The sequence below is a fragment of the Mustela lutreola genome, chromosome 3 (genome assembly GCF_030435805.1).
Source record: "Mustela lutreola isolate mMusLut2 chromosome 3, mMusLut2.pri, whole genome shotgun sequence".
Taxonomy (NCBI): Eukaryota; Metazoa; Chordata; class Mammalia; order Carnivora; family Mustelidae; genus Mustela; species Mustela lutreola.
In genome coordinates this window covers 67,084,150-67,099,106 of record NC_081292.1, presented here as the reverse complement: position 1 = coordinate 67,099,106, position 14,957 = coordinate 67,084,150, and the positions used below count along the sequence as shown (strand labels likewise).

The 14,957-nt window shown below is 39.3% G+C and overlaps 1 protein-coding gene across 11 annotated transcripts in view; it reads left to right on the top strand.

Moving 5' to 3' along the window:
• Positions 1-14,957, top strand: part of CSPP1 (centrosome and spindle pole associated protein 1) — a 167,972-nt gene that overhangs the window by 137,495 nt on the left and 15,520 nt on the right. For all 11 annotated transcript variants that reach the window (XM_059166296.1, XM_059166293.1, XM_059166299.1 and 8 more), the window contains 2 exons: positions 11,313-11,452; positions 13,591-13,731. In XM_059166296.1, the coding sequence (XP_059022279.1) occupies positions 11,313-11,452; positions 13,591-13,731 (281 nt within the window). The remainder of the gene's footprint in view (positions 1-11,312; positions 11,453-13,590; positions 13,732-14,957) is intronic.

The following is a 14,957-nucleotide window of genomic DNA, read 5'->3' as shown; positions in this document are numbered from 1 at the left end:
ACTGAATTCCTGTACAAGTTCTAGCAGTTTTGGAGTGGAGTCTTTTGGGTTTTCCACATATAGTATCATATGATCTGCGAAGACTGCTAGTTTGACTTCTTCTTTGCTGATTTGGATGGCTTTAATTTCCTTTTGTTGTCTGATTGCTGAGGCTAGGACCTCTAGTACGATGTTGAATAGCAGTGGTGATAATGGACATCCCTGCCGTGTTCCTGACCTTAGCGGGAAAGCTGTCAGTTTTTCTCCATTGAGAATGATATTTGTGGTGGGTTTTTCATAGATTGCTTTGATAATATTGAGGTATGTGCCCTCTATCCCTACACTTTGAAGAGTTTTGATCAGAAAGGGATGTTGTACTTTGTCAAATGCTTTTTTCAGCATCTATGAGAGTATCATATGGTTCTTGTTTTTTCTTTTATTGATATGTTGTATCACATTGATTGATTTGCGGATGTTGAACCAACCTTGCAGCCCTGGAATAAATCCCACTTGGTCGTGGTGAATAATCCTTTTGATGTGCCGTTGAATCCTATTGGCTAGTATTTTAGTGAGAATTTTCGCATCTGTGTTCATCAAGGATATTGGTCTCTAGTTCTCTTTTTTGATTGGATCCTTGTCTGGATTGGGGTCAAAGTGATGCTGGCCTCATAAAATGAGTTTGGAAGTTTTCATTCCATTTCTATTTTTTGGAACAGTTTCAGGAGAATAGGAATTAGTTCTTCTTTAAATGTTTGGTAGAATTCCTCCGGAAAGCCGTCTGGCCCTGGGCTTTTGTTTGCTTGGAGATTTTTGATGACTTTTTTCAATCTCTTTACTGGTTATGGATCTGTTCAGGCTTTCTATTTCTTTCTGGTTCAGTTGTGGTAGTTTACATGTCTCTAGGAATGCATCCATTTCTTCCAGATTGTCAAATTTGTGGCGTACAGTTGCTCATAGTGTGTTCTTATAATTGTCTGTATTTCTTTGGTGTTGGTTGTGATCTCTCCTCTTTCATTCATGATTTTATTTATTTGAGTCCTTTCTCTTTTCTTTTTGATAAGTCTGGCCAGGGGTTTATCAATTTTATTAATTCTTTCAAAGAACCAGCTTCTAGTTTCGTTGATTTGCTCTACTGTTTTTTTGGTTTCTATTTCATTAATTTCTGCTCTGATCTTTATGATTTCTCTTCTCCTGCTGAGCTTAGGGTTTCTTTCTTGTTCTTTCTCCAGCTCCTTTAGGTGTAGGGTTAGGTTGTGTACTTGAGACCTTTCTTGTTTCTTGAGAAAGTCTTGTACCACTATATATTTTCCTCTCAGGACTGCCTTTATTGTGTCCCACAGATTTTGAATCGTTGTGTTTCCATTATCATTTGTTTCCATGAATTTTTTCAATTCTTCTTTAATTTCCTGGTTGACCATTCATTCTTTAGAAGGATGCTGTTTAGTCTCCATGTATTTGGGTTCTTTCCAAATTTGCTCTTGTGATTGAGTTCTAGCTTCAGAGCATTGTGGTCTGAAAATATGCAGGGAATGATCCCAATCTTTTTTTCTTTTTTTTAAAAGATTTTATTTATTTATTTGACAGACAGAGATCACAAGTAGGCAGAGAGGCAGGCAGAGAGAGAGAAAGAGAGATAGGGAAGCAGGCTTCCTGCGGAGCAGGGAGCCTGATGCGGGGCTCAATCCCAGGACCCTGAGATCATGACCCGAGCCGAAGGCAGCAGCCCAAACCACTGAGCCACCCAGGCGCCCCAATCCCAATCTTTTGATACCGGTTGAGACCTGATTTAGGACCGAGGATCTGATCTATTCTGGAGAATGTTCCATGTGCACTAGAGAAGAATGTGTATTCTGTTGCTTTGGGATGAAATGTTCTGAATATATCTGTGATGTCCATCTGGTCCAGTGTGTCATTTAAGGCCTTGATTTCCTTGTTGATCTTTTGCTTGGATGATCTGTCTATTTCAGTAAGGGGAGTTTTAAAGTCCCCTACTATTATTGTATTATTGTTGATGTGTTTCTTTGATTTTGTTATTAATTGGTTTATATAGTTCGCTGCTCCCACGTTGGGTTCATAGATATTTAAAGTTGTTAGATCTTCTTGTTGGACAGATCCCTTGAGTATGATATAGTGTCCTTCCTCATCTCTTATTATATTTTGGCTTAAAATCTAATTGATCTGATATAAGGATTTCCACACCTGCTTTCTTCTGATGTCCATTAGCATGGTAAATTCTTTTCAACCCCCTCACTTTAATTTTTTTAATTTTTTTTTAAAGATTTTATTTATTTGACAGACAGAGATCACAAGTAGGCAGAGAGGCAGGCAGATAGAGAGTGAGAGAAGGAAGGAGGCTCCCTGCTGAGCAGAGAGCCCGATGTGGGACTCGATCCCAGGACCCTGAGATCATGACCTGAGTCGAAGGCAGCGGCTTAACCCACTGAGCCACCCAGGCGCCCTTAACCCCCTCACTTTAAATCTGGAGGTCTTTTCAGGTTTAAAATGAGTTTCTTGGAGGCAACATATAGATAGGATTTGTTTTTTTATCCATTCTGATACCCTGTGCCTTTTGATTGGGGCATTTAGCCCATTAACATTCAGGGTAACTATTGAGAAATATGAATTTAGTGCCATTGTATTGCCTGTCAGGTGACTGTTACTGTATATTGTCTCAGTTCCTTTCTGATCTACCACTTTTAGGCTCTCTCTTTGCTTAGACGACCCCTTTCAATATTTCCTGTAGAGCTGGTTTAGTGTTTGCAAATTCTTTCAGTTTTTGTTTGTCCTGGCAGAGATTAAAATAATCTCTCACTCTAATTTCAATGATAGGCCAGCTGGATATAGTATTCTTGGCTGCATGTTTTTCTCGTTTAGTGCTCTGAATATATCATACCATCTCTTTCTGGCCTGCCAGGTCTCTGTGGATAAGTCTGCTGCCAATCGAATATTTTTACCATTGTATGTTACAGACTTCTTTTCCCGGGCTGCTTTCAGGATTTTCTCTTTGTCACTAAGACTTGTAAATTTTACTATTAGGTGATGGGGTGTGGACCTATTATTGTTGATTTTGAGGGGGGTTCTCTGCACCTCCTGGATTTTGATGTTTGTTCCCTTTGCCATATTATGGAAGTTCTCTTCAATAATTCTCTCCAGTATTCCTTCTGCTCCCCTCTCTCTTTCTTCTTCTTCTGGAATCCCAATTATTCTAGTGTTGTTTCATCTTATGGTGTCACTTATCTCTCGAATTCTGCCCTCGTGGTCCAGTAGCTGTTTGTCCCTCCTTTGCTCAGCTTCTTTATTCTCTGTCATTTGGTCTTCTATATCGCTAATTCTTTCTTCGGCCTCATTTATCCTAGCAGTGAGAGCCCCCATTTTTGATTGCACCTCATTGACAGCTTTTTTTATTTCAACTTGATTAGATTTTATTTCTTTTATTTCTCCAGAAAGGGCTTTTATATCTCCCTAGAGGGTTTCTCTAATATCTTCCATGCCTTTTTCTTTTTTTTTTTTTACAGATTTTATTTATTTATTTCACAGAGAGAGATCACAAGTCGATGGAGAGGCAGGCAGAGAGAGAGAGAGGGAAGCAGGCTCCCTGCCCAGCAGAGAGCCCGATGCGGGACTCGATCCCAGGACCCCAAGATCATGACCTGAGCCGAAGGCAGCGGCTTTAACCCACTGAGCCACCCAGGCGCTCCTCTTCCATGCCTTTTTCGAGCCCAGCTAGAACCTTGAGAATTGTCATTCTGAACTTTAGATCTGACATATTACCAATGTCTGTATTGATTAGGTCCCTAGCCTTCGGTACTGACTATTGTTCCTTTTTTTGTGGTGAATTTTTCAGCCTTTTTATTTTTTCCAGTTAAGAGTATAAGAAGGAGCAAGTAAAATACTAAAAGGGTGGCAAAAACCCCAGGAAAATATGCTTTAACCAAATCAGAAGAGATCCCAAATCTTGAGGGTGGAGAAAGGGGATAAAAAGAGGTTCAGAAAGAAAAAAAAAAAGAAAAGAAAATTAAAAAACGAAAAGGGAAAACAAATAAAGAAAAATATATATATATTAGATAAACTAATTAAAAAACATTAAAAAACAAAAGGGTAAAAGTTAAAAAAATTTAGCAGAAGAAAAAAAAATTGAAAAGGAAAAAAAATTAAATTAACTGCAAGACTAAAGAATCATGGGAGAAAGCTGTGAGTTCTGTGCTTTGCTTTTTCCTCTTCTGGAATTCCGCTGCTCTCCTTGGTATTGAAACTGCACTCCTTGGTAGGTGAACTTGGTCCTGGCTGGATTTCTTGTTGATCTTCTGGGGGAGGGGCCTGTTGTAGTGATTCTCAAGCCTCCTTGTCTGAGGCAAAATTGCACCGCCCTTACCACCAGCCAGGCAGGCTGAGTAATCCGCTTAGGTTTGCTTTTGGGAACTTTTGTTCCCTGACCGCTTTCCGTAGATTTCCGGAGGAGGGGAATAAAAGTGGTGGCCTCCTGGTCTTCTGGGGGGAGTAGCCGAGAGCCCGGGCCCCCACCCCTCAGTGCGCCCTCAGAGAACAGAGCCCACTTACTCCCGTCTCCCTGGCTTCTGGCCATGCTCCGAGCCACCGAGTCTGTGACCGGTTCAAGGTAACCCCGAGCTTGGAGCTTACTCCTCGGCTCTGTCTCTTCCCCGTTCTAATACCTGCAACCTCTGCGACACGCAGACCCCCGATCATTCCGTGACCCCTTGGGGCCTGGGGCCACACTGACCACGTGTGGGCTTCACCCTGGTTTAGCCTCTTGAGCATTGTCCCTCAGCGGAACAGAGCTTTTAAAATTCCTGATTTTGTGTTCCGTTGCTCTGCCGCTTGCCGGGAGACACCCCCCCCCCCGCCCCCCCCGCAGGGTCTATCTTCCCGTCGCTTTCGATTCACTTCTCTGCCAGTTCCACCTTTCAGAAAGTGGTTGATTTTCTGTTTCTAGAATTGCTGTTCTTCTTCTCTTCGATCTCCTGTTGGATTTGTAGGTGTTTGCAATCTTTAGATAAGCTATCTAGCTGTTCTCCTGCTAGCTGAAGTAGTCTCAGCCTGCTACTTCTCCACCATCTTCACTCCTCCCCGAGGTTTTTTTGTCTTGTCATTCTGTCCAGAGAAGAATAGATGAACAAGAGAACAAAATACTAAAGTGGCAACAATGACCCCAGATAATTTTAGAGGAGGACTTATATATATTAATTATAGTTTATAATTATTATAACTTATATGAATTACAACAATCAGATTATATAATATATATTATATAATAATAAATTATAGTTTATAATTATATAAATTATAATTTATATTAATTATAATAATCAGAGGAGACGTGAAACCAGAATAAATAAAAGTTTTAAAAAGGCAGTGAGAGAATATAATCAGACAGGTGAACAGAACAGAGCAATACACTGGACCCTGTGTGTAGTTTTGTCTGTTTATTAGAAAACTAGATTCCAAAATTGTATGGAAAGAAAAACTTAAACATATTCAAAAATAAAACTAAATACAATAAAGTTTAGAATGTTACTGTAAACAAATGAGAATTAAAAGCCAAATAAAGGGAATATCAACAGACAGCTGAACAGAACAGAGCAATACACTACATCCTGAGTATTTTGGTCTGTTTGTTAGAAGAAACTGCATCCTAAAAGTGTAAAGAAAGAAAAACTTTCATATATGTACAAAAATAAATTTAAATACAATGAAAGGCTAGAATGTAAGTGTAAACATGAAAATTTAAAAAGATTTTTAAAAAGTTGATAAAAAATAAGAAATTGGTTGAAAAAGAGCAGAAAAATTAAAATTGAAAGCCTAAGAATTGTGGCAAAAGACCATAAATTCTATATACTGTTTTCCCTTAGTGCTGGAGTTTTGCAGTTCTGTTTAATGGCTAAACTTGGTCTTGGCTGGATGTTCTTGTTGATCTTCTGGGAAAGTGTCTGTTCTGCTGATTCTCAAGTGTCTTTGCTTCAATCAGAACTTCATTGCCCTTGCCAGGGGGCCATGCTAAGTACAGTGGTCCAGTTTGCTCTGTGTGGTTTTGTTCCCTGAAAACTTTCTGCTCTACTTTAGAGGATGAGAATGAAAATGGCAGCCTCCCAATCTCTGGCCCCACACTGAAAGGTCAGGGCCCACTCCTCAGTGCACCCTCACAGATAAGGGGTCAATTACATCTATCTCCCTGGTGTCCATATGTACTTCTATGCTCACTCAGCTTGGACCAAGTGTTTCTATCTTAGGCATACAACTCAGTTGGAGTCTCCAAACCCTGAGCCTCCTTTGGCGCACACTTGTGCCACTGCTTCCCTGGGGAAAAAAGTTGGGTTGGTTCTGCCGCTTGGTGGACCTCTGCTTGGAGTGCAGTTGCCAAGCTGTTTGGTAGTTCATGATTTATGGAAACACTGACAGCCACACCTGGGCTTTCTGATTGCAGCCTGCTTCCCCATTTCAAACCCTAGGAGCTCTGCCACCCTTAGGCATCCCCAGTGTTTCTGTGACCCTGAGGATCCTAAGACCATACTGTCTCACCTAGGTTTCTGCTCTCTTTCAGCACCTGAGTGTGCCTTTCAGGCAGGGCCATCCCTTACTGATTTTTTGCTTGGCTGCTGTATCAGTTTCTGATGTTGGCTTAGGGAGGCTCCCTCCCCCTGAGGTTTACCCTCCCATATATATAGCTTTGGATTCATTTCTCCACACCTCCTACCTTGCAGAAAGTGGTCGCTTTTCTATTTGTAGAGTTGCAGCTATTCTTTCCTTAGATCTTGGGATGAGTTCATAGGTATTCAAAATGATTTGATCACTACTGGTTGAATTCCTGTAGCCAGACAAAATTAAGGTCTGCTGTTTCTCTCCTATCTTGGACTGTCTCCACCAATATTCTCTTAGACTCTTAGACATTCTTGAATTTTATGTAGATTAAGTTGCCTTCATAAAACATTTATCCATACCTGTTGAATCTATTCTCTGCAAAAATATGGGATATTTAATGTATATTTATTTAGCCTAATATAAAACATTTATATTGAGTGTTTTATCTGTCCTTCCGTACTGCCAATAATATATTTATGGTGATGATGATGGTGGTGGTGGTGGTGATGGTGACAGAGATGTTGGGGTCGGGGAGGAAGAAAGTAGTAGTACTTTTTTGAAGGAATACCAGAAATACTAGCCCTAATCATGAAATGTTTGATAGGATTAGACTTAGTAAAGAATGAGTTTTTGGTGGCACACCGTTCTTCCAGGTTTATCTGAGAATGGATTCTTTGTCTCATCACGGAAATCAGTGAGTGAAAATAATTAATTTCAGTCCTTATGTACACAAGGCAAATTGGTGCAGAAGTTGCTTTGTAAGCTACTCTAAGTGGTAGGGAAGTCCACGCTGAGAAAGAGATAGTTGAAACAATACTAGAAAATTATGAGGACATTGTCTTTACTTTCCCTTTTTTAGTCTTCTACAAAATCAGGCACAGAAATTTAGTCTTTGAGGTGGAAAATGATATAGGAACAAAAAACTTCAGAGTTGGAATAATCATAGACAATTACATTTTTTTAAAAATATTTTATTTATTTATTTGACAGACAGAGATCACACGTAGGCAGAGAGGCAGGCAGAGAGAGAGGAGAGGAAGCAGGCTCCCTGCAGAGCAGAGAGCCTGATACGGGACTCGATCCCAGGACTCTGGGATCATGACCTGAGCTGAAGGCAGAGGCTTTAACCCACTGAGCCACCCAGGCGCCCGATAATTACATTTTAAAACTATGTTTTACATTTTCCATTAACAATCTATTTTATAAAATACTGACTTTCTAGAAAATAACTTCTAGATTATTAAACATTTCTGATCATTTTTGCCAAAAGGACTCATAAATTTTTTAAAGTACTATTCTTCAAACTGCAGTTTGCAGTCTTTTGGTAGATTTTAAAATCAATAAAGTGGATAACTACCACACTTATTTTTTAAAAGGTTTTTTTTTTTTAAATAAATGATTTATCTAGGCATCATTTTAAATTAAAGAAAAGTTGTAAACATAGTACAGAGTTTCCATATGACCCTCACTTAGTTTTCCCAATTGTTAACATCTTGTGTTACTAGAGTCTGACTGTCACTAATAGTGGAACATTACTACTAAATTCCAGACTTTTTTGGATTTCTCCTGTTTTTCTATTAATGTTCTCTTTCTGTTCCAGAATCTAATCAATATAGGTACCACATTGTATTTATTTGTCATATCTCCTAGTCTCCCCTGTTCTAGGACAGTTTCTGAGTCTTTTCTTTGTTTTCATGACTGTGACAGTCTGGAGGAGTATTGGCCAGGTAGAATCCTATAAGAATATCTCCCAGTTTGTGTTTATCTAAAATTCACTCATGATTAGACTGGTGTTAAAGGTCTTTGGACAGAAGAGCACAGGTAGATGGTCCTTTCATCACATTATATAACAAAGGTATATGGCATCTACATGACATTCCTGGGGATGGGAACCTTCATCATTTGGTTAAAGTAGAATTTGCCAGGTTTCTCTGTGCAGTTACTATTATTAGGACAAGAATCAACAAATTTGGCACACAGCTTAGGATGTAGAATTAAGCTCCATCTCCTGTAGATGGGGTTAGTTATCTATATATATTATTTAGAGCTTTTTTGTAAGAAATATTTGTCCCTTCTTGGGGAGCTTGGGTGGTTGAGTTGGTTGAGCATCAGACTTGATTTTTGCTCCAGTCATGATCTTGGAGTCATGTAATCAAGCCCCACGCTGGGCTCTGAGCTCAGTGGGGAGTCTCCTTCTCTCTCTTTCTCCTTTTGCCCTTCCCCCTGCTCGTGCTCTTGCGCTCTCCCTCTTTTTCTCTCTTGAATAAATAAATCTTAAAAAAAAAATTGCCTCTTCTCTTCCCTTTATTGATTTATTCAATTTTGTATATATTTATTTTGTACTTTGGGGTATAATCCATTCTCCGTTCTTTCTGAGCACTTCCTCTTTGGTATTATAAGACATACTCCAGGATCCTCTTGTATCTCCCCTGCCCCAGCCCTGAAATCAGCCATTTCTCCAGAAAGCCTTGTTTCCTCATGGAGAATGGTATTTAGAAACCAAGCTCTGGATGTTAGGTATGCTTGCTGGGTGTCTTTGCTTCTGGATCCTATTAGTGGACAGAGCTAGATAATTTAATATATATATGTTTACTAAGTCATAAACATATCTGTCATTATTCCTGGTGTATCATTTTGTATATTTATTAAATTTATAGTGATGTTTAAGACTGTAATCCAGTGGGGCGCCTGGGTGGCTCAGTGGGTTAAGCCGCTGCCTTCGGCTTGGGTCATGATCTCAGGGTCCTGGGATTGAGTCCCGCATTGGGCCCTCTGCTCAGCAGGGAGCCTGCTTCCCTATCTCTCTCTCTCTCTGGCTGCCTCTCCATCTACTTGTGATTTCTCTCTGTCAAATTAATAAAAAAAAAAAAGCTTTAAAAAAAAAAAGACTGTAATCCAGTATGTGATAGGAGTTTAATATAGCAGCTTAACCTCCAAGCTTGGTTGGCTAAGTAAACAGAGTGAGAAAATTTCAAAAATACAGAATGGCTAGATAATGAAATGTTAACACATGCTGGTAGTTTTCAATGGACAATTCGATTTTATTTATCAACTATTTCTAAGTAATTGAGAGGTCAGTATAGTTTTTTTAATTTACTTTGTGATGTTATGAATGTCTTCACTATTGCAGCTTTGCATATTTAAACATGCATGTTTAACTTATTGACACTTATTTTCTTTGTTTCATTCATAAATTGAACACTGTACTGTCTTTTGACAAACTAATACAAGAGAAGCCAGGCAGCTTTTCAGTTTTCTCATTTTTAAGTGGTAACAATAATTTTTACCCCATGAGATTTTAGTGAAGAATAAATAGATGTACGTATTTGAAAGTACCTTGTAAATTCTACATGCTAACTTAAGTTAGAGAATATATGTTAGATTGCCATCATTTAGCAAGAACTGGTTAAATACATTTACTTTGGTTTAATTTTCAATATGTATCACAATGGGAGACATTTGAGTTGATTCTTTATTCCAGTTTTATAAATTATTTCATAAAAAGAATCTCTTATTCATTAATTAAGCTCACATTTTTGAGCTCTTACTTTGTGTTAGGCACAAAACAAATATTAGGCAGCTCATATCCAAGGAAGATCTAATAATCTAATTCCTAACTTAGCAGCCTATTTAACTTATAGCCGTAATGGAAACTAGGCAGTTTAAACAGAGTTTAATGGCCTCCTAGAAGCCTTTTTAATATTTGTTTTGCATTATAATGAATCTGTGTTGCATTTCCTGTCACCCTAGGTGGCTTACTATTTGGAGGTCTTTGTCAGCCTTGGCAGGGTACTTTTGTGACCCACGTGACTCCTTACCCTCACCAGGAAAGGAAACTCCAGGAGAGCCGTGGTATTGCCTTTTGGGATCTGAGCTGTTCCCATCTAGGTGCTTAGGGAAGATTAGTGGAATGAAGAAATGAAGGCAGGAGTTGGGCCAAGCCTCTGACAATTATAGCTTAAATCCTCATTTTCAGAAATAGAAGGGCCTATCAAATGCTGCAGGAAGCACTGGTAGGTCTTTCCTTTCAGGGCTAGAGACACTGTCCCCCATCCCTTTCCTCTTCTTGGTCACTCCCCCAGAACCCTAACAGGAAAACTCACTAAGCCCCCTGCCCATTACGTTAACTTCCTGGGTACCACAGAAGTAGAGTATTAAATGAACTAATTAGATAATTGAATTCCCTGAAAGGCCTTGTAAAATTAGTGTTGGAGATTGTGGATAGTACCCTTTATATTGGGAAGTGTATTAATACCATATTTCTCTGTATAATTTTTATTTTAGGCTGAGGGGAAGATAATATTTATTGATTACCTAATATATGTCATATACAATGCTGGGTACTTTACAGTGTATAACTTCACTTAATTAGAAGGCATAGACATCATCTGCATCATACAGATGATGAAGTCAAGGTCAAACTGCCAGAAAACAGCAAAGCTTGTCTTTGAATCTTGGTTTTGCTGACTTCAAAGACTATGGTCTTTCTACTATGTGAATATTCTAAGATAAAGCTAACTCATTTATTCTCCTAATAAGGGCCTTTACATCAGAATATCTTGAGAGAGTACACTGACCTTTACTATATTTTTTAGTATAGGAGATTGAAATAACAGATACTAAAGTTTTGTAATATCGTGTGATAGAAGATTCCAAATTTTTTGTAGAGGGAGTTAAATGTAAGCTCTGATTCGCCTCACATTAAAACACATTTACCTAAATTTGTGTTCTGTCTATAGGAAAAGAGAAAGGAATCCCATGGATATATTTGACATGGCTAGGCATCGGCTACAAGCTCCTGTCAGAAGACAGTCGCCTAAGGGCTTAGATGTTACTACTTTTCAGAATATTCATGACTTCAATGAGCTGAAAGATAGAGGTGAGTAGAATGCTGCTCTTTGAGATACAGCCTGTGTTCTAACCATATTCAAGTGCTTATTTGTATCCTTTTTCTAAAGTAAAGTTTCATTTAGGATACCTATTTTAAAAAATGATGAATAAAATTTCTATATATTTTAGTTCTTCACTTTACCAATCTAGTAGGTGAAACTTGAGTTTGTCTAACTCTTTTCTTTTGCAGAACATACAGCTTTTAAAGCCTCTCCGGAGTCGATTAGATCAGGTAGACTAAAGAGAAGAGTAGCACTTGTCATTAATGGAACGGCGACAGGGCAAGCTGAGCTTAAGAAAGAGACTGAGAAGGAACAGTCAGAGTGACTGGAGAATGTGGTATCCCGAAATCTAAGGGAAGAGAATATGTCAAGGAGAAGGGATCATTTAAGAGGAATAGTGCAAAGCGTTAGTTGGATCAGAAGTCACTGGTGACCTCGGTTAGATCTTTTTCAGTGGAATTAGGGTACCAGAAGCCCATTAACATGGGAATGAGGATTGACTAGGAGGCAGAGTGTTGGAGGTAGTAAGCATAAGACAGCTCCTGGAGGAGGTAGGCTTGGCTGGGAAGAGCTGGGAGAACAGGGTAGAATGCTAATGTGAAGGGCTGTGACAGGGTAAGAGGTGTGTGTAGGGTATGGGAAAAAGAAGGAATGAGGAGAGCAGGGTCCCTGAGTAACTCAGGCAGGAGCAAATGGAGAGTATTTGAAGGAAGAGAGTTGAGAAGATTTGATTTTGATGTAGCACTTAGAAGGAGCAGAGAAAGCTTAGTAGAGAAATAGGATTACCAGGAGACACAGGTCCTAGGAGACTGAAAATGTATAGAGGAACCAAAATGTGTGTTATATGTGATTTTCCTTTTGGACCATGTAATAGAGCAGGTTTTGGAGTCAAAGTGGCAAATTGTTGGATATGTGGTCATATGATCTACCAGATGAACCAGAACTGAACTTTTCTTCTTTTTGCTTTTTAAATTAGTATCTATTACAGAAAGTTTTGAAAACACAGAAAACTAGAAAGGAAAATCACCTTGCTCAAACCACCTAAATATAAGCACCTAAATATAAGCACCATTCATATTTCTAGTCTTCTTTCTGAGCCTATTTAAAACAAAAACAAACAATAAACAAAAAACAGTAAAACTGTTACTTAATTTTCTCTTTTGTTTTTCATTTAGATTTATAAGTGTCATCAGTTACATTTACTGTTGTCTTTTAATGCTATGATTTATTGATAATTTACTATATGCCAGGCAGTGTATTAAGCCAGTAGGTCTCAGAGTTTGGTCAGGGGACCTGCGTAGTCAGACTGTTTTCATTATAAGCCAAGACATTATTTGTCTTTTTCATGCTTATTCTCACATGGGATATGGTAATGGTGATAACTTTTGATCATAAAGCTTTTTACATATTTAGGATAATTTCTTTAAATTATATTCCAACAGTATAATTAGAGATCAAAGGGAATAATAGTTTCAAGGCTTTTTAGATATATGAACTACATTTTGTTCTCAAGATTTAAAAGTTAAGTTTTATCATTTTCATTCTGCTCACCTCATATTCTTGAACTTGTGGCATAGATGAATTCTTAGATTGTCATTTCCTCCAATAATGACCTCTCTCCTAAAGTTCCAGCCAGTCTGTATTTATCTTGCTTTTTGCATATTTACAAGGGTGAAAATATTAATTGGCTTGATAACATTATGTTTTCATTTTTTTCAGTATATTTTAGGGACTGGCTTCGATTAGTGTCTAATGGCTCCCTGAGTTGTAGCTGTGTGACTGACTGCGTGGCTATACGTGTACATAGTTGCCCAGCTGTGTGCTCTGGAGGGAAATCTTGGGGAGTGGGGAAGTACGGATGGGGAATGCATAATAAGCTACTGCTTGTTCTGGGGTGGTGTGGTGGGGGAGTTCCTTTTAATGTTGCTAAGTTTGTGAAAGGCCATTTACTTACAGAATATTAATTTCGTGTTCTTGAGTTTTATGATAATTTTAATACATTTTGACTTTGGTGATACATTATTATTCCTTGATTTTGAAATTACATTCCTCATATGTTTACTGAAGTTTTATAAAATCTCCTTTGGAAACAAGATTGAACTTACCTATATATTTTTTGTACTAGATTCAGAAACACGGGTTGACCTGAAGTTCATGTACCCAGATCCTCCAAGAGATCACCACAACTTAGAGATCCAGCAGCAAGCCCTGCTAAGAGAGCAGCAGAAGAAACTGAATAGAATGAAGATGCAGGAAGGTGCTGAAGGTAAGAAATCGTCATTCCTGTCTCAAAGAGTAGCACTGGGTTGTTTGTTGTTGTTGTTAGCCTTTTTTCTCTCTGTTGTTGATTGCAGTCCCAGGCAGCTTCCCACTGGTAGCTCCATGCTCACATGGCCCTTTTGGCAGATAGCCCCAGAAAAGGACAGGTCCCCGAGAGGGCTCTGATGGGTGTGGCCGAGGCACGTTGTGGGTGAGAGGGGTCCAGGGAGGATGGAGTACCTCAGCTAGGCCACGTGACATCTGCAGCAGGAAGTAGGAACCAAGGGAAGGAGTGCTGGGCAAACACTCCAGTGCCCTGTGGGGCATTTCTTTGCCATGTGTGTCTGACAGGTTTTGGTAGGGCATAAAATCTGTTCAGGGACACTGGGCTGTAAATGTGTGTTTGTATAATCAGCCAATCAACAGGTGCTTCCTGAGTGCCTGTGGTGAGCACAGGTACTGATGCATATCCAGGGGATGTGGTGATGAATGAAATATGCTGTTGTTGTCAAGGAGCTTATACTTTGTTGGAGGAGTTAGAGGCTAAATAAGCCTAAGCGTACTGAGTGCTGCAAAGGAGAAATCTAGGGTCCCATGGGAGTATGGAACTGGGGGTAGGGAACTGTGGGTACCCACAGCAGAGTGGGGGTAGCTGCCTCACAGAGCACAGCATCTTGTGGGCCCCGTTGGCCTAGAGTCCTGCAGGCCGTTGAGGGTGGCAATGGAAAATAAGTCCTAAAACACAACAGTCCAGTAATAAGAATAAGACATTCTCATTCTCAGGCCTCAGGATCTGAGGAAACTTTTTTGACCATGAGACATAATCACAGGAATAAGTTGCGCACCATTTTAGGCCCAGGTCAAGGCTTTGATAAAGATTGATATAGGAGAAGTCTTTCATCCATCTGATATAGAACTTTTCACAATGGTCTCATCACCCTCTAACAGCATGGTAACCCACATTCTATGGCATGTCATCAGAAAAGAGAAACTAGTACATTTTTAACCTTTATAAGCATTTTGGTGGAATATTTCCTTAGGAGACCCTGCTGATCTGATGTGGTGCAGTCTTGGCATATTCGGCTGGTTAACTGAAAAGTAGTCCCCAGGTGGATAGATGCAGGTGCATTTGGGCACCGAGGGTATCCATCTTCCACAGCAGCCACCGACCAACTTCCAGTGAACTCTATGATGACTGAGTTCATAAGAATGTGGTTTAAATATGGTAAAATA